Genomic DNA, 22,570 nt, shown 5'->3' on the forward strand with positions numbered 1-22,570 from the left:
GAAAGAATCAATGGAGTGTCACTTTTCAGATTAGATTACAAAAGCACTGTGCCTTCGATCCTGAGTGCCATGTGGTGAGGGAGCCCTGTGGAGAAGCCCGCATGCAGGTGACTGAGACCTACTAATAACGAGGTGGGTGTGAGAGCAGAATCTACTTCCACATCAAGTCTTCAGCTTCGACTGCAGAGGACAGTCTACCGAGGTCAGACAGCTTGACTGAAATCAGATGAAAGACCTTGAGTCAAAGGAACCTGGCTAAACTGTGCCTACATTTCTGACCCACAGAAACTGTGAGAGAGTAACTGTTTGTTAATTAAGGTCACTACATTTGGGGGTAACTTGTTATGCAGCAAACATGGTACAATATGTAAGACAATGTTCAGCTTAGTAATAAGAAGTCATGACCATTTATCTAGTCACTTATTTATCTATTCAACATTCTATAAATGTCTGCCTTTTATCAAGACTGCATCATGATTTGGGAAGACCTCACGTGGGGCTGTAGAGACTCCACAGAACAAAACAGAAGGATACATAAACCAGAATTCAGAGAAAAACAAGCAGGAAAAGCTTCCTGGGGGAAAATTACATCATGGGTGAAGGCCATGAGGCAAACAGTACTATTGCATTTGAGAAACTACAGAAAGTAAAGCTGGCCTGAAGAGGGCACGGTTATAGAGTGCAGAGCTCTTTGGCCAGGTACCAGTTAAGATAGATTTGGCATTACCTGAGTCCAAGTTCACCTCCATGTACCTGTGCTCCCCCTTCATAGCAATGTTAACGAGAACCATTTAAATATCCCCTCTATGTCCCAGTTCTTTCTTCTGGAAAATAAGGATAACAGTACACATTTCAAAAGGTTGTTAAGGGCATTTAAAGCTATGGCACCTAACACAAAATAAGTGCTGAAAATTGCTGGCTGTTATTATTGCCGTTTTTGTTATTTTTATTAGTAGTACTAGTAAGATGTGAAAGATCTTATGAGACATACCAAGGAATTTTCATACTACTTTAGAAGCAATCGAAATCCAAGAAACAGATTTGACTGGGGCATAATATCATAAGATAAACAGTTTATAATCATCATTCAAACAGCCCCATAAAGAATAAATCTGGGAAGAGTAACATTGAAGGCTGGTGGGGAGCTAACAGACTGTTACAATAATCTGGACAAGAGTCATGGTGCATAGAACAGTGGCAGTGGTAATCAAGAGCAAAGGAACATAGGAAGGATAAATGAGAGGTAGAATTCAAATGCTTTGGAACTTGATTTGCTTCACGAGTGAGATAGAGAATGAGTCAGACCTCACACAAGCTTTAGGTAACTAAGTAAATGATACACATTTTCAGAAACTGATACCCCCAGTAGATGGAGGACTGGCTGGAAAAAGAATCTGTGAATATGAAATATCATTGATATTTAAAGGACTTCTGATTGAATATACAGATCTGACATTCAGCAAAGTGATTAAACTCAGGGCTACAGAATATTTTGTGTCCCTAGCAAACAAAAGATCCATGAAGCCATCAACTTTTTTAAAAAAAGAAATATGTACATCCTTGTCTTGTTCCTGACTTTAGGGGAAATGCTTTCAGTTTTTCACCATTGAGGATAATGTTTGCTGGGGGTTTATCATATATAGCTTTTATTATGTTGAGGTATGTTCCTTCTATTCCTGTTTTCTGGAGAGTTTTTATCATAAATCGATGTTGAATTTTGTCAAAGGCTTTCTCTGCATCTATTAAGATAATCATATGGCTTTTATTTTTCAATTCCACTTTCACCACTACTATTCAACATAGTTCTGGAAGTTTTGCCCAAAGCAATCAGAGCAGAAAAAGAAATAAAAGGAATCCAAATTGGAAAAGAAGAAGTAAAACTCTCCCTGTTTGCTGATGACATGATCCTCTACATAGAAAACCCTAAAGACTCCACCAGAAAATTACTAATCAATGAATATAGTACAGATTCAGGATATAAAATCAACACACATAAATCCCTTGCATTCCTATACACTAATAATGAGAAAGTAGAAAAAGAAATTAAGGAAACAATTCCATTCACCATTGCAACGACAAGAATAAAATACTTAGGAATCAGTTTAGTTCAGTTTGTCCGATTCTTTGCAACCCCATGAATTGCAGCACGCCAGGCCTCCCTGTCCACCACCATCTCGCGGAGTTCATTCAGACTCACGTCCATAGAGTCAGTGATGCCATCCAGCCATCTCATCCTGGGTCGTCCCCTTCTCCTCCTGCCCTCAATCTCTCCCAGCATCACAGTCTTTTCCAATGAGTCAACTCTTTGCATAAGGTGGCCAAACTACTGGAGCTTCAGCTTTACTATCATTCCTTCCAAAGAAATCCCACAGTTGATCTCCTTCAGAATGGACTGGTTGGATCTCCTTGCAGTCCAAGGGACCCTCAAGAGTCTTCTCCAACACCACAGTTCAAAAGCATCAATTCTTCGGTGCTCAGCTTTTTTCACAGTCCAACTCTCACATCCATACATGACCACAGGAAAAACCATAGCCTTGACTAGGCGGACCTTAGCAGTAATGTCTCTGCTTTTGAATATGCTATCTAGGTTGGTCATAACTTTTCTTCCAAGGAGTAAGCGTCTTTTAATTTCATGGCTGCAGTCACCATCTGCAGTGATTTTGGAGCCCCCCAAAATAAAGTCTGACACTGTTTCTACTGTTTCCCCATCTATTTCCCATGAAGTGATGGGACCAGATGCCATGATCTTTGTTTTCTGAATGTTGAGCTTTAAGCCAACTTTTTCACTCTCCTCTTTCACTTTCATCAAGAGGCTTTTTAGCTCCTCTTCACTTTCTGCCATAAGAGTGGTGTCATCTGCATATCTGAGGTTATTGATATTTCTCCTGGCAATCTTGATTCCAGCTTGTGTTTCTTCCATCTACCTAAAGAAACTAAAGATCTATATATAGAAAACTACAAAACACTGTTGAAAGAAATCAAAGAGGACACTAATAGATGGAGAAATATACCATGTTCGTGGATTGGAAGAATCAATATACTGAAAATAAGTATACTACCGAAAGCAATCTACAGATTCAATGCAATCCCTATCAAGCTACCAGCGGTATTTTTCACAGAGCTAGAACAAATAATTTCACAATTTGTATGGAAATACAAAAAACCTCGAATAGCCAAAGCAATCTTGAGAAAGAAGAATGGAACTGGAGGAATCAAGCTGCCTGACTTCAGGCTCTACTACAAAGCCACAGTCATCAAGACAGTATGGTACTGGCACAAAGACAGAAATATAGATCAATGGAACAAAAGAGAAAGCCCAGAGATAAATCCACACACCTATGGACACCTTATCTTCAACAAAGGAGGCAAGAATATATAATGGATTAAAGACAGTCTCTTTAACAAGTGGTGCTGGGAAAACTAGTCAACCACTTGTAAAAGGATGAAACTAGATCACTTTCTAAGACCATACACAAAAACAAACTCAAAATGGATTAAAGATCTAAATGTAAGACCAGAAACTATAAAACTCCTAGAGGAGAACATAGGCAAAACACTCTCCAACATACATCACACCAGGATCCTCTATGACCCACCTCCCAGAATATTGGAAATAAAAGCAAAAATAAACAAATGGGACCTAACTAAAATTAAAAGCTTCTGCACAACAAAGGAGACTATAAGCAAGGTGAAAAGACAGCCTTCAGAATGGGAGAAAATAATAGAAAATGAAGCAACTGACAAACAACTAATCTCAAAAATATACAAGCTACTCCTGCAGCTCAATTCCAGAAAAATAAATGACCCAATCAAAAAATTTGCCAAAGAACTAAATAAACATTTCTCCAAAGAAGACATACAGATGGCTAACAAACACATGAAAAGATGCTCAACATCACTCAGTATCAGAGAAATGCAAATCAAGACCACAATGAGGTACCATTTCATGCCAGTCAGAATGGCTGCGATCCAAAAGTCTACAAGCAATAAATGCTGGAGAGGGTGTGGGAAAAAGGGAACCCTCTTACACTGTTGGTGGGAATGCAAACTAGTACAGCCACTATGAAGAACAGTGTGGAGATTCCTTAACAAACTGGAAATAGAACTGCCTTATGACCCAGCAATCCCACTGCTGGGCATACACACCAAGGAAACTAGAATTGAAAGAGACACGTGTACCCCAATGTTCATCGCAGCACTGTTTATAATAGCCAGGACATGGAAGCAACCTAGATGTCCATCAGCAGACAAATGGATAAGAAAGCTGTGGTACATATACACAATGGAGTATTACTCAGCAATCAAAGAGAATACATTTGAATCAGTTCTAATGAGGTGGATGAAACTGGAGCCGATTATACAGAGTGAAGTAAGCCAGAAAGAAAAACACCAATACAGTATACTAACACATATATATGGAATTTAGAAAGATGGTAATGATAACCCTGTATGCAAGACAGCAAAAGAGACACAGATGTACAGAACAGACTTTTTGACTTTGTGAGAGAGGGAGAGGGCAGCATGATTTGGGAGAATGGCATTGAAACGTATAATATCATATAAGAAACGAATCGCCAGTCTAGGTTCGATGCAGGATACAGGATGCTTGGGGCTGGTGCACTGGGATAACCCAGAGGGATGGTATGGGGAGGGAGGTGGGAGGGGGGTTCAGGAGTGGGAACTTATGTACACCTGTGGCAGATACATGTTGATTTATGGCAAAACCAATACAGTATTGTAAAGTAAAACAAAAAAAAAAAAAGAAAAGAAAAGAAATATGTAGAAAAATCTAAAAATCATCAATAGAATCTTGAATCCTGCAAAAGAAACTTGGAAGAAGAAACCAAAAATGAAAGAGGTTAATAGGAAAGACAAGATGTTACAGAATCCACTGGATATGATTCCTCCTAGGAAAAAGAAGAGTATCATACAAGAGAGTCAAGGGGTACAATAGATAAGGTAAGAGCCCAATAAAGGTCTTATGGATTTCCCATAGAACGGTCAGTCGCTAAGGACCTCACTGAGAGCAGTTCCCATGGAAGGTTGGGGTAGAAGCCAGGGTATGATGATTGAGGAAGAAGAAGATAAATGATCCTAAAATTATGCAAGATTACTACAGGGTAACCTTGCTTTTAGAACTACTTCTTTGTTTTTGTTTTAATGGAAGGAACATGTATCAATGGGGGAGGGAGAAGACAAAAGCAAAATCAAAGCTCAGGAGAGGAAATAGTTTTAATGAAAAGGTGGCTACAGAAGCAAGGTTCTTGAAAGATCTGGTGCTTGGAAGATAAGAATGTTCTCATATTTAAGTATGTAATTACACTCTGAAGCTAGAGGCAAGATCATATCTAAGAGTGGATGTACTAATGGTTGGGTTAGACCAGTGATTCTCAACTGGAGGGTGGTTTTGCCCCACTCCAGGCAACCTTTAGCAATGTCTGAGAACATTTTGCTTGCTACAACCAGGGGGTATAACACTGTCAACTAGTGGGTAGAAGACAGGTACGCTGCTAAACTGTACAAGGTATAGGAAAGTTCCTCACAATATATAGTCCAAAATGCTATAGTCCTGACATTAAGAAACCTGGGTTAGACATTTAAGGAGAGGAAAAAGTTTAAAATATCCACTGAGGAGAACAAGGAGCTGATGGTGGAATCATGGTACACTTACTTTACAATATTTAGTGCTCACTGCAAAATGAAAACCATCATTTTTAAATGACAATAATCTGCACTGGTGTGTAATTTTCTCCAGCAGTATTAAGATGAGATATAGGCTCAGAGAAGTGAAAAGTTAAATTGACAACATGAACAAGGTTTTACAAAACAGGTCTTAATAGAAGGACAAGAGAATCAGAGATACTGATAAAAGAGCCATGATCCACTAAAGTGAAGGATCATGGTATCCAAGTAAAGAAATGTATGAAACAAAAGGTAGCTGAAAGAGAGAAGATAGCAGGCTTTGAGTTTTCTATGAAATTTTAATATGTGCATTGAGAGTAATTGAGGAAAAGTAATTGAGGAAAACATTGTAGCCAGAAGTTAAAAAATAGACTTAGTATTTATTTTTCAGCACAGTTAGGATGACGGCAACTCGTATCCACATGAGACCCAACAGGCAGACAGATGAAGAGCGCTGAAAATAATGGACACTGGAACTGAGGATAGGACCTGAGAAGCTAGGTGATGGGAAAAAAATCACACAGTGCCAGTTATATACCACTGTGTGTATACCTAAATGTCATATCTTTATTTAATGATTCAAAAAGATACATGGGCCCCAATGTTCACTGCAGTACTATATACAATAGCCAGGACATGAGAGAAACCTAAATGTCCACCGAAGGAAGAATGGATAAAAAAGATATGGTACATACAGAAAACAGAATATTCCTCAGCCATAAATAATAAAATAATGCCATTTGCAACGATCTGGATGGATCTAGAGATTGTTACACTGAGTGAAGTAAGTCAGATGCAGAAAGACAAGTATCATATGATATCACTCATACGTGGAATCTAAAAAAAAAATGCTACAAATGGTCTTAACAAAACAGAAATGAGTCACAGGTGTAGAAAACAAACTCATGGTTACCAGAGGGGAAAGAGGGGCACAGATAAATTGGAGATTGGAATTGACTATACATACTATTATAAAAAAAAAAAAAGCACTAAGTCATGTCCACCTGTTGCAGTCCCATGAACTGTAGCCTGCCAGGCTCCTCTGTCCATGGGATTCTCCAAGCAAGAATACTGGAGTGGGTTGCTATTTCCTTCTCCAGAGGAACTTCCTGACCCAGGAATTGAATCCAGGTCTCTCTGGCACTGCAGGCAGATGCTTTACAGAGAGAGATACATGGGAAGCCCTACTATAAATAAAACAGATAACTAATAAGAACCTACCGTATAGCATAAGGAACTTCTACTCAATAATCTGTAATGACTTATATGAGAAAAGAATCTTGAAAAGAGTATATATACATATCTGTATAACTGATCCACTTTGCTGCACAGCAGAAACACAACTCTGTAAATCAACTATACGCCAATAAAAATTAAAACAACAAAACAACAAGCAATGAATAAATAGAAATTTCTGTTAAAACAGAGTTGGGAGACCAGAATGGGGAGATCTCACAACCTGCTACTACAGTCTGTTCTACAAGAGCAAGCACTCATCTTTCCTGGAGAGGACTCAGTAAATGGAAAACCATGGTCTGTCTATTCACTCTAGCCCTCCCAACTTCCTTTTCCCTTCTATAAAAGTGTTCTTCCCTTGCTATTGGGGTACTTACTTGTGGCTTGTCATGGTTGCAGACCACAAATTTCACTCCTCTGTTTACCCCAAAGAAGCCTATCTTTGCTGAAGAAAGATACAGCAGTCTGTTTTAGGTCAATAATTACCAAACATATACAGGAAAAGCAGGAACAAAAAGAGACTACCACAACAATTTTTAACAAAAAGGACTCTTTGTAGTATCTAACACCGAGAAGATCAAGGGATAAATCACATAGGATCCATCAGTTGGGTGCTCAACAAGAGTATTGAACCCATTTTTAGAACCCAGCTTTCTAAACCAAGGATTGATAGCCAAAGTTCCAGGCAGTCTTTCAGGGTCCCATCCTATTGGTTTTCTGCACTGAGTGGGTAGAGCATGAATGAAATTATCCAACAGTAGAAGATTATTTTTCAGGCAAAATGTTGCCAGTGTCCAAACTATTGCCTCAGGAGGTCAGACAATGGTAAGTTATCTACACTTAAATATCCTCCAGGACACAGCAATGGAATTAGGGCACGGAATTTTTTTTTTTAATTTTTATTTTTACTTTATTTTACAATACTGTATTGGTTTTGCCATACATTGACATGAATCCACCACGGGTGTATATGAGTTCCCAAACATGAACCCCCCTCCCACCTCCCACCCCATATCATCTCTCTGGATCATCCCCGTGCACCAGCCCCAAGCATCCTGTATCCTGCATCAAACATAGACTGGCAATTCATTTCTTACATGATAGTATACATGCTTTAATGCCATTCTCCCAAATCATCCCACCCTCTCCCTCAGAGTCCAAAAGTCCACTCTACACATCTGAGGGCACAGAATTTAGAAACAGATTCTTAGCAGTGAATTCAAGATACAAAACAAAGAACAAGATGCTAAAATCTCCAGCAACAGAAGTAGAATACCTAGAGTCTACAGATAGAAGCAACATGGAAAAGAAGAATGTAGTATATAACCTTCAAACTCAAGAGACAGCCAGATAGCTGCCATTTCTTTTCAGCTTTAAATTGTTGCTCCAAATGCTACTGGTAGAATTTAGCACTGACTGCCATCAAAACCACCGAGCGGAGCTTGTTGAAAACTGAGATTCTAGAACTTATCCCAGATGATTCACTAAATGTTGACACATTTCAGGAATCTATGTATTTAGCAGTTCATGGATTTAACACAGGACTGAAATTTGGAAACTAGTAGTATTTACTACTTGGACATGAAATTGGGCAAACTCTAGGATATAGTGAGGGACAGTGAGCCCTGGCATGCTGCAGTCCAAGAGGTCTCAAAGAGTGAGACAAGGCTTAGTGACGCAACAAACACAAGGATTTACTACTTAATGTTGTCACATCTTCATCTCAACTCATCAAGTCTATTTTAGTTCCTATTCACTGAAAACTTATGATATGGCAGATGCTTTTCTAAGTGCATTAAAATACAATTTTAAAGTTCAACTGCCCCAACAACTTTACAATGAAGATATCATTAACATTTTCAATTTAAGATAAGAAAATTAGGCAATACAACAGAGAACTAAGCACCAGCAGCCTGATACCAGAGCCTGTTCTCTGTACTGCTACCATGATAAAACTAGCCTACTAAAATAAACTTGTTCCTTTTACTTTCAACTAGAATCATGTATGTTGTTAAAAAGTCATCATACATTGACCATAAACTTGGGCAGTTACACAATTTAATGAAAACAAGAAAACTGTGGAAAACTTAATACAAATCAGTTTGGCAAGCGAAACATTTCAAAACACAAGATTATTATAAAAATAATGGATGTCCTTAGGGGTAAAAGTAGTACATAATTCCTATACACCCCCCCCCCCACACCCACTACTACTTCTGCATTTCCTTAACCCTAATATTAAATATGAGGTTAACTTGGACATTGACCAGTTCAGAAAAAGGAGGTGGCAGCAAGAAACACACATCCACCTCTTCAGTATCATGATTATCCTATCTTTTGCAAATGCGTTTGTCTCTTTCTTTCGCTCAATCTAGTTTCTTCATGTTCTCAGTGAATTTTAGTTAAGTATGCAGAATGCACTAGACACTGTGGCTCTCAAGGCAAGTGTCAAGCTCACAGGGGCCCAAGTGTACCAGGGCAGGGGGGTTTTCTAAAGAAGCCACACTGACTCTGAATTTTAAAGGAGAAATAGAACTCAGAGGATGAAGTTAGGGAGGAAGACCAGAAGAGAGCAGATGAAAGGAATGGACTGTATCTCAAGTCAAAAGTGTAGGAAAAACAAAGAGTTCCGTTAAAGTAAAATAAGAAAATTAGCTTGAAAGCATTTCCATGCCTTCTAAGAGAAGGCATCTTTGTACAACTAAAGTATGTGGCAATCTAATATCATTCATCAAACTGGATCTTTGAATACTTACATTTAATTCCATTTTTAGCATTTCTTCAAGACAACGACCTACATGTTCTTCATCTTCTTTTGTGTCCATAACTACACAAACTTGTTGTGAAATTCTTTCTGAAATAAAAAAGAGATGAAATTTTAAGCTTCAAACAGATTATGAAACAAAGCCCTACTACACTGAAACCTATACTTACCTGCTATTCATAAGTACTGAATAGGGGCTTGTGGGCTTTGGGCCAAGTGAAGTGACCTGAACTACACAGAGATATTCTTGACTCATTAACCAATCAAGCCAGTAAATCTATCTATTTAATATTTTGTGGGTAGATAACTGGGACACCATGTAAGCAACAGAAATAAGAGATCTTCAGAAACATCTCAAGAGAGTAACTGGAGGCGACAGCTCTTTTGCTCAAGACTTCAGTCCTTTTGCATTTACAAGGAATCCCCCCAGGATCTGGTGGAATCCCTTCTCTCCAGCAGATCCTCTCTTTAGGCCATCAGATATCTCCTGCATACAGTTCACTGTGCCATCTGGTACCTGGATGACACACAGCATTTTCCTTGCCATTCCTTTAGGTTCAGTCAATTCAATTACATTCCTGCCTCTTTAACTATTATCACATGTTAAAATAGCCAAAAATAGATATTCTCCAAATTTGGAAGGTTGGAAATTATATAATTTAAAATCATAAGCTGTATGACATAGAGATAGTCACCTTGGTAAACCTTGGATACACTCTCACAAAATATACACAGTTCTCCTTTATAGCAGATATAAAATACTAAGAAAAGGCTTTATTACTACCAATTTAAGATAATATTTCATGGTATTATGTCAAGGACTTTTTTAAAAAGCCTAATTTTAAATAGGAGTCCCAAATCAAAGTAGGTTTAACACTTGACCCAGCTGCTTCTGGGTCCATATAACAGGCTTTCTATAAACAATAGTTAATGATTCATCCAAACAAAGCTGAGAATGACAAACCATTTAAAATAATGTCACCAGTTAATGGTATTCCTACTACTATCCACTTCCCACTTATCAAGAGTATGACATGTTCCAAGAGTCATACCCTATATTCACATCAATTCTCATGATGATCCTGCAAACAGTATTATTGTGAATCTATAAAACAGATTAAGGAAACTTTACTTCAGAGAAACAAAGTAACTTGCCCAAGATCACCGGGTTATGATTAGAAGAAAAAGAATCCAAATCTGAAGAAAATAAGCACACAAACACACAGCTATTCTACAGCACTAAAATGAAAAGAGTTATCTGACATAAACTGAACTTCAAGGATTTTCCTATGAAAGTTCCTAATGTTTCATAGTCATTATCCCATTTAATGGCTCAAAATAAATATGGATTATTAGCTAAGTATTATAATTCCTGTTTTTACTCATCACAAGGTACTTAGACCCAGGTCTTTCCAAAGCTTGTGCTTTTCTTGTCATGCTGTCTACCTTATAATAATTATAATTATGATTATATTATAAATATTATAAATATCATAATTATAATTGTAAGTATTTTATAATAACATAATTATAAAAATAATAAGAATGTTTCACATTATTTCACATTCACTCTTTTACATCCTACAAATTCAAGAAGACTAATGCAGGAACAGTAATTTAAATACGGATTGAGAAGATACTACTATACTGAAAATGGAGCTGCTATAATATCTTAAAATCATTTTATCCTTTTAAGACTGTGTTCACCCATCAGTAAGGCTCCTACCAAGTTGAAAATGTCTATACTTTTCTGTTACATGAGCCAAGACATGGAAGCAACCTAAATGTTCATCAACAGAGGAGTGGATAAAGAAGATGTGGTACACATATACAATGGAATATTACTCAACCATTAAAAAGAATGAAATAAAGCCATTTGCAGCAATGGTAAATAGACTGTCATAATGAGTGAAGGTAGTCAGACAGAAAAGGAGAAATATTGTTTGACATCCCATATGTGTGGCATCTAAAAAAAAATGACACGAACTTATTTACAAAATAGAAACAGACTCACAAAACAAATTTACAATTGCTAGGGGAATGGAGGGAAGGGGTAGTTAGGGAGTTTGGGATGGACACATACACACTGCTATATTTAAAATGGATCGCCAACAAGGACCTACTGTATAGCACATGGATCTGTGTTCAATGTAATGTGGGAGCCTGGAAGAGAGTAGAATTTGGGGGAGAATTGGATACCTTTGTATGTATGGCTGAGTCCCTTCATTGTTCACTTTAATCACAACATTGTTAGTCAGCTGCACCCCAACACAATATAAAAAGTTTTAAATACAGGAGCCTAATTAAATATAATTAAGAACACAAATGAATGGTCAAGATAGTAAGTACTATGGAACATCACTGCAATTAGAAAGATAACTTGGTTGACAATATTAGATGATTCTTTACACTAACATGAGCTAGGAGTTCACGCTTGAAAGGTGAGTAAGTTTTGCTTAGTGAAAGCAAGGGGCTGTGAAAGCTATGAAGGGAAACAACATTTTTTTTAAAACTTAATGTTTTGGGGGTAGAAAGATTATAAGCATGAAGTTACTGTGATAAGATACAAGATTTTGATAAGATACAATAAGAACTCAAAAAAACATGGAATGATTCAGCAATGAATGCTGTGAAGCCAGAACGTAATGGTTGCATGCTGTTCTGAACACTTGAGTGTCCTGAAAGCTTTAGATCAGAAGGTTATAGTTATTGCTTGTAACTATAATATAAGCAATAGCTTTTGAAAACCAAGTTAATTCAAATATCTGTTATAGTCTCTCAAATATTTGGAGAAATATTTGGACATTATAACATCCTAGTAAAAGTCTGATTATATTTCCAAATGTTTCTTTCACATACCAAAAACTTATAATAAAAAATCTAATGTGTAAGCATCAAGTAACTCACTACATATCAGTTCAGTTCAGTTGCTCAGTCATGTCCGACTCTTTGTGACCCCATGAATCGCAGCACGCCAGGCCTCTCTGTCCATCCAACTCCCAGAGTTCACTCAGACTCACATCCATCGAGTCAGTGATGCCATCCAGCCGTCTCATCCTCTATCGTCTCCCTCTCCTCCTGCCCCTAATCCCTCCCAGCATCAGAGTCTTTTCCAATGAGTCAGCTTTTCACAGGAGGTGGCCAAAGTACTGGAGTTTCAGCTTTAGGATCATTCCTTCCAAAGAAATCCCAGGACTGATCTCCTTCAGAATGGACTGGTTGGATCTCCTTGCAGTCCAAGGGACTCTCAAGAGTCTTCTCCAACACCACAGTTCAAACGCATCCATTCTTCGGTGCTCAGCTTTCTTCACAGTCTAACTCTCACATCCATACATGACCACTGGAAAAACCATAGCCTTGACTAGATGGACCTTAGTTGGCAAGGTAATGTCTCTGCTTTTGAATATGCTGTCTAGGTTGGTCATAACTTTCCTTCCAAGGAGTAAGCGTCTTTTAATTTCATGGCTGCAGTCACCATCTGCAGTGATTTTGGAGTCCCCCCCCCCCCAAAAAAAACAGTCTGACACTTGCTCTAATTTTCTTGAAGAGATCTCTAGTCTTTCCCATTCAGTTGTTTTCCTGTATTTCTTTGCATTGATCGCTGAGGAAGGCTTTCTTGTCTCTCCTTGCTATTCTTTGGAACTCTGCATTCACATGGGTATATATTTCCTTTTCTCCTTTGCTTTTCGCTTCTCTTCATTTCACAGCTATTTGTAAGGCCTTCCCAGACTACATATACATTGAATATGATGGCACCACTATAATTCTTACTAATTTATAAGATAAATAAATAAAAATAAAAAGTATTGTTTATGTATTATTTATTTTTTTTACCATCACCTTCAATTTTATTCATCTCTAAAAGGATGCTGGTCAGCGTTCCAGGGATGCCCCACACAGTGCCATGAAACAGCAAGGCTTTCTTCTCAATAGCTTCACTACCCCCACTTTGGCACAGCCCCAAGAACCACATGATGGTAAGAATCACCCACCAAATGCTGCTAGCCATAGTGAAAAAAATAGAGTCTCATAAAAAGCATGATACAGGCTTTGTTATGAGATCCTTGGGTCACTGTGGAAGCCTTACACTGTGCAGGGCTGGATGCACTGCAGGCGACTCGGTCCTCAAGCAAAAACCCAATAAAGAAAATTAATGACACCATCATGTAGCAGACGCCATACATTATAATGGGTCTTTCAGGATAACGGAATCTTATCACATCAATCAAAAATTTTTAAAAAGTAAACAACCTGGCAGAGAGGCAAATGACTGAAATTAATCCTATGAAATACCGAGCAAATGAAAGCTCTCCCCTCCTGAAGCACATATTTGGACAAGTAGGTGAACAATCATGCATGTGCAAAACGGAACAGCCAAGATCAGGATCGATTTGCAACTCTCCGAGACACCTCTGCACTGCCACTGAGGCTCCTTCTGTAGGGTCGCCAGCTAAATTCAGGCCCACCAGCCGAGGATACGGCTCACCACAATCTGGGAACCTCCACTGCTAAAACTGCCGTCTGTTGGTCATAGTGATTCAGAAGATTGGGCGTGAAGGCAGTGTTATAAGGCAAATCCTGGCACATCCTCAAGGTAATAGGCTCAAAGAAAACAAACTGTGCCCACCTATATGGCCCACAAACATAGTCAAGGGCCACAGACAGAAGACGAGCCAACTCACAGCCATGCTTTCTTGATGGAATGGGATTCAGATGATCTGGCCTACTCAATATGTATTTTAGATCTTTGTACACCTGCAGGTCTCAGCTTGAAAGGATTTCTTCTATCTTACTGTTAAGTTCTTCAAACAGAATTACTCTTTGCACTGTCAGAGGTGTGTTAGCTTGGTCTCACAAAAGGCATTTGTTTTTGGTTTCACAATATGGGAAAATGACATCATCTTGCCTCTTTTCATTTTATTACATCGGATACCATGTGGCCAACGTGTCAAGTTGATCAACCACATTCCCAAACAACAGATTCCATCTTAGGAGACTCAGAGCTATTTCTTTCTTTGACTGAAATTATCTGACACCTCGGGGCCGGGCTCCCGGGGGGCTGCGACACCGGCGGGGGCGGCCCCACGTTCCTCAGGTAAACGGAGCCAGCGAGGACCACCAGCCTGCACCTCGGAGCCTAAACAATAGTTTTTAAAACAAAACACGACGTATACAGATATCCCTTCTTTGTTGCATCATATATCCTTTACCGAATTCCAAGCTCTATCAAATGTAAAAATCAACAATAAATTAAAATTGACATTACCTCCCTTCAAAGTGAACTATAGGTGGCCCTTGAACATGGGTTTTACCTGCAAAGGACCCACTTATACAGTTTTTCAACAGAAAGTAGTATAGTTCTTGGTACGGTGCTATATACTCCACAGTTGGTTGAGCCAAGAGACAAGGAAGACCAACTGTAAACTACATGTGTATTTTCAGTTTTGTGGAGGGTCAGTGCCTCTAATACCCATGTTCTCCAAAGATCAACTGTATAAATAAAATGGAGTAATTCAAAATCTACGATACTAATTTTATGCCATGTGTCAGCTGTTCTAAAAAGAAAGCTTTTTCGGGGGTGGAATCTTTGCAATAAATTTTACAATAAATTTGCTCAAAATCACCTGCTTTTTAGACAAACATGACACCTTTAAAATATCAAGGTTTTCAATTATGAATATATTTCTTTATTTAATATCTTCCTAAGTTTTTCTCAAAGCTTTATAATCTCCAGTACAGAGTCCTTTAGTAATGTTTGCTAAATATCTAAACAACTTTGTTGATGCTATTGCAAATAATACTTTATTACATTTTCTCTTTGTTGATACACAAAAATATATTAAGATTTTTATACAATTTTTGTATTCAGTAACTGTGCTAAATGCACTTATAAATTCTAAGAGTTTACAACTTATTTCCAATTTTTTACATATAAAAACATGTCAATTGTGAATAAAATTTTATCTCCTTTTTTCTAACTCATGTTTTAATCTGATAATGCAATCTTTGGAATATTGCTCCTATGTTTATGACAAAAATTAGCATGTAATTTTTTTCTTCTAAGGTCCTTGTCAGATTTTTACTAAACATTTACACTGCCTTCATAGGATAAATTGGAAAATTGTTCTCTCTTTTTCTGTTTTCTGGAAAAATGTGTTCAGTCACTCAGTTGTGTCCAACTTTGCAACCCTATGGACTGCAGCACGCCAGGCCTCCCTGTCCATCACCAACTCCTGGAGTTTACTCAAACTCATGTCCATTGAGTCAGTGATGCCATCCAACCCTCTCATCCTCTGTAATCCACTTCTCCTCCTGCCTTCAATCTTTCCCAGCATCAGGTCTTTTCAAATGAGTCCATTCTTCTCATCAGGTGGCCAAAGTATTGGAATCTCAGCTTTAGCATCCGTCCTTAGATGAATATTTAGGACTGATTTCATTTAGGATAGACTGGTTGGATCTCCTTGCTGTCCAAGGGACCCTCAAGAGTCTTCTCCAACACCACAGTTCAAAAGCATCAATTCTTTGGCACTCAGCTTTCTTCATAGTCCAACTCTCTCATCCATACATGACTACCAGAGAAACTATAGCCTTGACTAGATGGACCTTTATTGGCAAAGTAATGTCTGCTTTTTAATATGCTGTCTAGGTCGGTCATAACTTTTCTTCCAAGGAATAAGTGTCTTTTAATTTCATGGCTGCAGTCACCATGAAATTGACGTTATTTGATGTAAATTGACATTATTTCTTCTTTTTAATGGTTTTGTAAAATTCACTGGGAAAAGCCAACTGCTTTTGTAGCAGCATTTTCAGTTAGATTCATGTCTTAAATGTATAGACTACTTTTCCTAGTTGTATTTGCTTATGAATGTGTTCATTTGATCTAAAATCTAGCATAAAGCTGTAGACTGAATGTTTGTGTTCCCTCCAAAACTCATATTGAAGCTTTAACCCGCAATGTGATAGTATTAGGAGGCAGGGTCTGTGGGAGGTAAATAGGTTTAGATAAAATCATGAGAGTGAAGTCCCCATGATGAGATTAGTGCCCTCATAAAAAGAGAAAACGACATCAGATTTTCCTCTCTCATCCATGTAAGGATTCTGCAAGCCCAGATGAGACCCCTTATCTGGGAAATAAATCTCCTAGCACCTTGATCTTGGACTTCCCAGCTTCCAGAACTGTGAGAAATACACTGTTGTTTAATCCACCCAGGCTACAGTATTTCATTATAGGGCTTCCCTGGTGACTCAGACAGTAAAGAATCTGCCTGCAATTTGGAAAACCCAGGTTCGATTCCAGGGTCCAGAAGATCCCTTGAAGAAAGGAACGGCTATTCACTCCGGTAATCTTGCCTGGAGAATTCCATGGACAGAGGAGCTGGGAGGCCACAGTCCATGGGGTCGCAAAGAGTCGAACATGACTGAGCAACGAACACTTTCCCTTTAAGATGACCAACAAAGTGATTTACAACATCGCATTGCAATGTCTATGAGTTGCGCCAATGCTCTCTTTTCATTTCTGAAGATAATTACTTGAGCCTTCAATATTTTTCCTGTTGAATTTTGCCAAGGTTTTATCAACTTTATTAACATTTTCAAAAGAAAGTTTTATTGACTCTATCTTAGACTTATTTTTTAAGTCCTTACTATTTTTTAAATCCTTACTATTTTCTTCAATATCTTCTTCATTCCACTATCTTTGGGTTTAACTCACTGTTCTAATTTCTTACAAAAGATGCTTAAATAGTGGGCTCTCTGCTTTTCCTTTTTTCTAATACAGTCAACCCTTGAACAATACAGGTTTAAACTGTGAAAATCCACTTACAGATGGAGTCTTTCCATATATACATTCTACAGTACTACACAACTGTGACTGGTTAAATCTGCAGAGGCAGAACCTCAGACACAGAAGGTCAACTGTAAAGTTATCCATAAATTTTATACTATATGGAAGGTGAGGTTCCAGCCCCCATGTTGTTCAAGGATCAAAACTTAAGGCTCTAATAACAGCTTAATCTATACATTAAACTTTGTGATGTTTTTCAGTTTAAATTATTTCATTTTCAGTTTTCTCACTGTATACATTTCTAATTTCCACTGTGATTTCTCATTTAACTCATGAGTTATTAATTTTTATTGTTTTTATTAGTCTGCTATTGTGCAATGAGTGGTCAAAAATTTAGCAGCCTAAAACACCAACTAATTAATTCACAATTCCATAAGGCAGACAGGAAAGAGAAAGAAAGAGCAAAGGAGAGCATGAGCATGCCCAAGGGGGCTCACACATAGAGAAACAATAAAGCAACAGGGGCAAGATGTAAAAAATCAGTGAAATGCTGATCTGCCTGAAACACAGGTGGAAGTTATATGTACTATTCTTACAGCTTTTAAGGGAGTCCCTGGTATCTCCACTGGTTAAGAATCCACCTGCAATGCAGGAGACCCCAGTTCAACCCCTGGGTCGGGAAGATCCCCTGAAGAAGAGACAGGCTGCCCACTCCAGTATCCGTGCACTTCCCTGGTGGCTCAGCTGGTAAAGAATCTGTCTGCAATGCGGGAGTCCTGGGATTCTACCCCTGAGTTGAGAAGATTCCCTGGAGAAGGGAATGGCTACCCACTCCAGTATTCCAGCCTGGAAAACTCCTTGGGGTCGCAAAGAGTTGGACACAACCAAGTGACTTTCACTCAATCTGCATAAAAGACAGATGGAAGTTATATGCACTATTCTTACATCTTTTAAGTTTGAAAGTATATTAAATATTCAAATCCCCAAAACAAACAATACACGATTAAAAATAAATTTATATACACACATATACACATAGTCAGAGGCTTTAAAATTCATCTAAAGTTTTAATTATGTGAGGTGATGGATCTGTTACCTAATCTTATTATGGTAATCATTTCACAATACATACAATCAACAAATATGATTGTATTTGATATACAACTTAAATTATATAAATTCTATCTTTTTTCACTCACTTTATTTTTTAAATTTAAATTTATTTATTTTAATTGGAGGCTAATGACTTTACAATATTGTATTGGTTTTGCCATACATCAAGCAAATTCTCTGTTCATCAAAGATCAACTGAGCAAAACATAAATAAGGGTCTAGATTCAAGACAATGTGACGTAATAATGAACAAAGTGAATCTTTTATTATGTGGTTTCTGTATTGCCTGCTGGTCTCAGTAATTCTCACTTATATTCTACACAGAGGTCTGTCCCAGTTGGCCACTTTCTTACAGTTTCTACAGTCCATATCAATGTCCTTTACCACCAACAATGATTAATTTTCTGCCTGGCTGTGGTCATTTCAAGTCTAAACTAGGTTCAACTGGTTCTCAACCATGGTTGCACGTAAGAAACAACTCTCAGTATCCTTTCTGCTTTGCCTTTTTATTTTTAAAATACATGTGTATAACTTAACCAACAAGGTTCTTGCCTCTATTTTTGAAGCTCCAAAAGTGATTCTGATGCTCAGCCAGGGTGAAAATCTCAGCTTACGCACTGCACTAATTTGCTATATTGTGAGATTTATAAAGATTTCTGTATCTTTAAAAATATACAAATTACCTACTATAGTTGGTTAATTCCCCCAAAGTGGTACAAATCTTTTTGAGTATAATCATTTGGGGGTATTTTTTCAGTGTTCTATCATGTGCATATTGTGGTCATTGCTGCTGCTAAGTCACGTCAGTCATGTCCTACTCTGTGTGACCCCATAGATGGCAGCCCACCAGGCTCCTGTCCCTGGGATTCTCCAGGTAAGAATAATAGAGTGGGTTGCCATTTCCTTCTCCAGTTGTGGTCACTGGAGAATGAAAAGGTTAGTGAGAAAAAAAGGTACTGTGTTACTCATTTCCCTTTGATATTTGGTGTGTGAAACTTTTAAAGAAACCCAAATCCACCCAACTCCTACACTGATCTGCATGACTCACTGGGGTTCACAATTTAGCCATGTCTTGCTCAATACTGTAAAGGCAATACCATAAGAATAAAATGCCATGTTTATATTTCAATTACAGGTATGAGTCACTTCTTGGTGTCTGATATTGGTGAAATTACTGAGGCAAATGCAGTTTTTCAAAATTTTACACAAATTTTATATCTGAAAAGATTCTACAAATAATATAGTCATATTTTGACAGCATTTTACATGTATGAAATGAGAAAGGGGACTAACAATTTCTATGTAAAGCCATTTTTTTCTATTAATATAAGGAGTCTATTCTGTGCTTAGTCACTTCAGTTGTGTCTGACACTTTGTGATCCCATGGACTGTAGCCCTCCAGGTTCCTCTGGCCATGGGATTCTCCAGGCAGGAATAATGGAGTGGGTTCCCATGTCCTCCTCCAGGGGATCTTTCTGACCCAGGGACCGAACTCCCTCTCCTGCGTCTCTTGTGTTGCAAGTGGATTCTTTACCACTGAGCCATCAGGGAAGCCCAATATAAGGAGTTTATAAGTATCTAAAAGAAGATATGGGAATAATAAAAGATCCTATAGGAGGATTAATAAAGACTGTATGAGTTAACATACGTAAAGTTATGCATAATGCTTTGTACAAGTACTTCCCCAATAAATATTCACAGAATAAATGCTTTTATGGTCATATACATTCAGTAAGATATAAATTAAGACTCCTTTTATCTTATCAAAATATAGTGAAAGTGAAGTCGCTCAGTCATGTCCAACTCTTTGCAACCCCATGGACTGTAGCCTACTGCCCTCCTCCGTCCATGGGATTTTCCAGGCAAGACTGGAGTGGACTGCCATTTCCTTCTCCAGACGATCTTCCTGACCCAGGGATCAAACCCAGGTCTCCCACACTGTAGGCAGATGCTTTACCATCTGAGCCACCAGGAAAGTCCCTATATGGCCTACCTCTAATTCCACATACTGTCTTGTGGTCTTCACCTTTCAGAGTTTAATAAACAATCCCTATCAACTTTGCCCCACTTTTTTTCAAGTTTCAAAGTTTCACCAAATATGCAGTAGTTCTGTGTGGTAATGGAATACATATCTTTTTTTTTTTTTGTCCATGCCACGTAGCATGCAGAATCTTAGTTCCCTGATCAAAGATTGAACCCAGGGACCCAGGAATGACAGCACAGAGTCCTAACCAGTGGATCACCAGGGAAGTCCTGGAATACACATCTTAAGTAATAAATAGTACCCTGTTTTCACCACTGAAATCTTCTAAAGTTGAAATAGATACTTTCTAATTCTAATTATTCATGTCTTAATTTGTCCACCAGACCTAGCCTAAAGCATCTTGTGTTTGTGCTCAGTGGCTCAATCATGTCCAACTCTTTACAACCCCATGGACTGCAGCCCACCAGGCTTCTCTGCACATGGAATTTTTCAAGCAAGAATACTGGAGTGGGTTGCCATTTCCTATTCTAGGGGACCTTCCCTAACCAGGGATTGAACCCATGTCCCCTGCATCAGCAGGTGGGTTCTTTACCACTGTGCCACCTGGGAAGCCCCATGTTAAAGCATCTTATATGATTTCTATTAATGATTCCACAAACACACACTGACAACCTTAACTGACAATGTTGATGTACTTAAGATCTTTATCAACAAAAAACATCTGCTATGACAGACTTGTGCCATGCAGATGGAAGGCTAAAATGAGAAGGAATGTAGCTATAGGAACAGAACTCAAACTGTACCTCCTCAAATCCACATTTATTCTAGTATTTCTCAACTCAGGAAGAGGGGAGAAAATGCACATATTTTAAATTCACTTTTTTCAGGAAGCACAAAACACTTTCTCAACATAATATGATTAATCCTTATTATTTCTCAATGCAAACAAAGTATTTAACAACTTCCTTGAGGTTAATGATGAAATCAAAAGAAAAACAGAAGCCTTTAGAATTCTTAATCTACTGTTCTAACTATTAATAAAGCACTTCTTAGAAGTTTTTAGAGGGTAAAATAAAAACAATAGCACTGAGGGAAAAAAACCATAAAATCATTTGACTTCCCAGAATCATAAAAACACTCACACAAGAATCTATTCTTTGTTCTCTCCCCTCAAACAACCTAAGGATAAATTGGAAAACCACTGAAATTAAATCATACCTGACCAGTCAACTTGATGACTAATATTATTCTGAGTTTCAATCTTCATACTACCCTCTTTTATAAACAACTTTTTAAAAATTTTTCTAAAAGGCACCTGTGTCACATGGGGAAATATTTTGATATCTAAACCAGTAGGGTACATTCCCCTAAAAAATCATTTTAAACAAGTACTCGAATTTATATTGAATAATTTGATTTATAGATCACATTTGGTGTCACACAGCTCTCCAAGGGACTTAACATAAAAAACTGGAACATAACTTGGAAATCAATAGGTTAGTATAAAAGCTGTAAACATTAATTAACAAACTCAAAATTTTCAGTTTGAGTGGACTCTTCCTCCCCATGCATGACAACTTCTAAATGGCCAACGTATATGTATGATTGCCAATAATCAATAATAATGCCAAAAATAATGTGAAACTCGATTTTACTTTACCGGCTATGGTGATTAACTGTGTCAACTTGATGGAGTCACAGGATGCCCAGATATTTGGTCACACATAATTTGGGTGTTTGCTGTGGGTATTTTTAGATGAGTTTAACATTTATATCTGTAAACTAAGTAAAGCAGATGGCTCTCCCTAATATGGGTGGGCCTCATCCAATCACTTGAAGACCCACATAAAACAAAAGGTTGACCCTCCCACCAAGTAAGAAATGAATCTCCTGTGTAACAGCTTTACACTGAAACCTGGCTCTTTATGATTCCACACAAGTCTGCTGGCCTTTGGACTTGAACTGGGATACTGGCTTTGTAGATTTTGGACTTGTCAGTCTTGATAAC

At 38.0% G+C, this 22,570-nt stretch overlaps 1 protein-coding gene across 1 annotated transcript in view; it reads right to left on the bottom strand.

Annotated features, from left to right (window-relative positions):
• The window catches only part of CRPPA (CDP-L-ribitol pyrophosphorylase A), a 372,890-nt gene that overhangs the window by 198,089 nt on the left and 152,231 nt on the right, over positions 1–22,570 (bottom strand). Inside the window, exon 6 of the mRNA XM_052638722.1 lies at positions 9,675–9,772. Within this exon, the coding sequence (XP_052494682.1) occupies positions 9,675–9,772 (98 nt within the window). The remainder of the gene's footprint in view (positions 1–9,674; positions 9,773–22,570) is intronic.

This window comes from Budorcas taxicolor, chromosome 4 (genome assembly GCF_023091745.1).
Source record: "Budorcas taxicolor isolate Tak-1 chromosome 4, Takin1.1, whole genome shotgun sequence".
Taxonomy (NCBI): Eukaryota; Metazoa; Chordata; class Mammalia; order Artiodactyla; family Bovidae; genus Budorcas; species Budorcas taxicolor.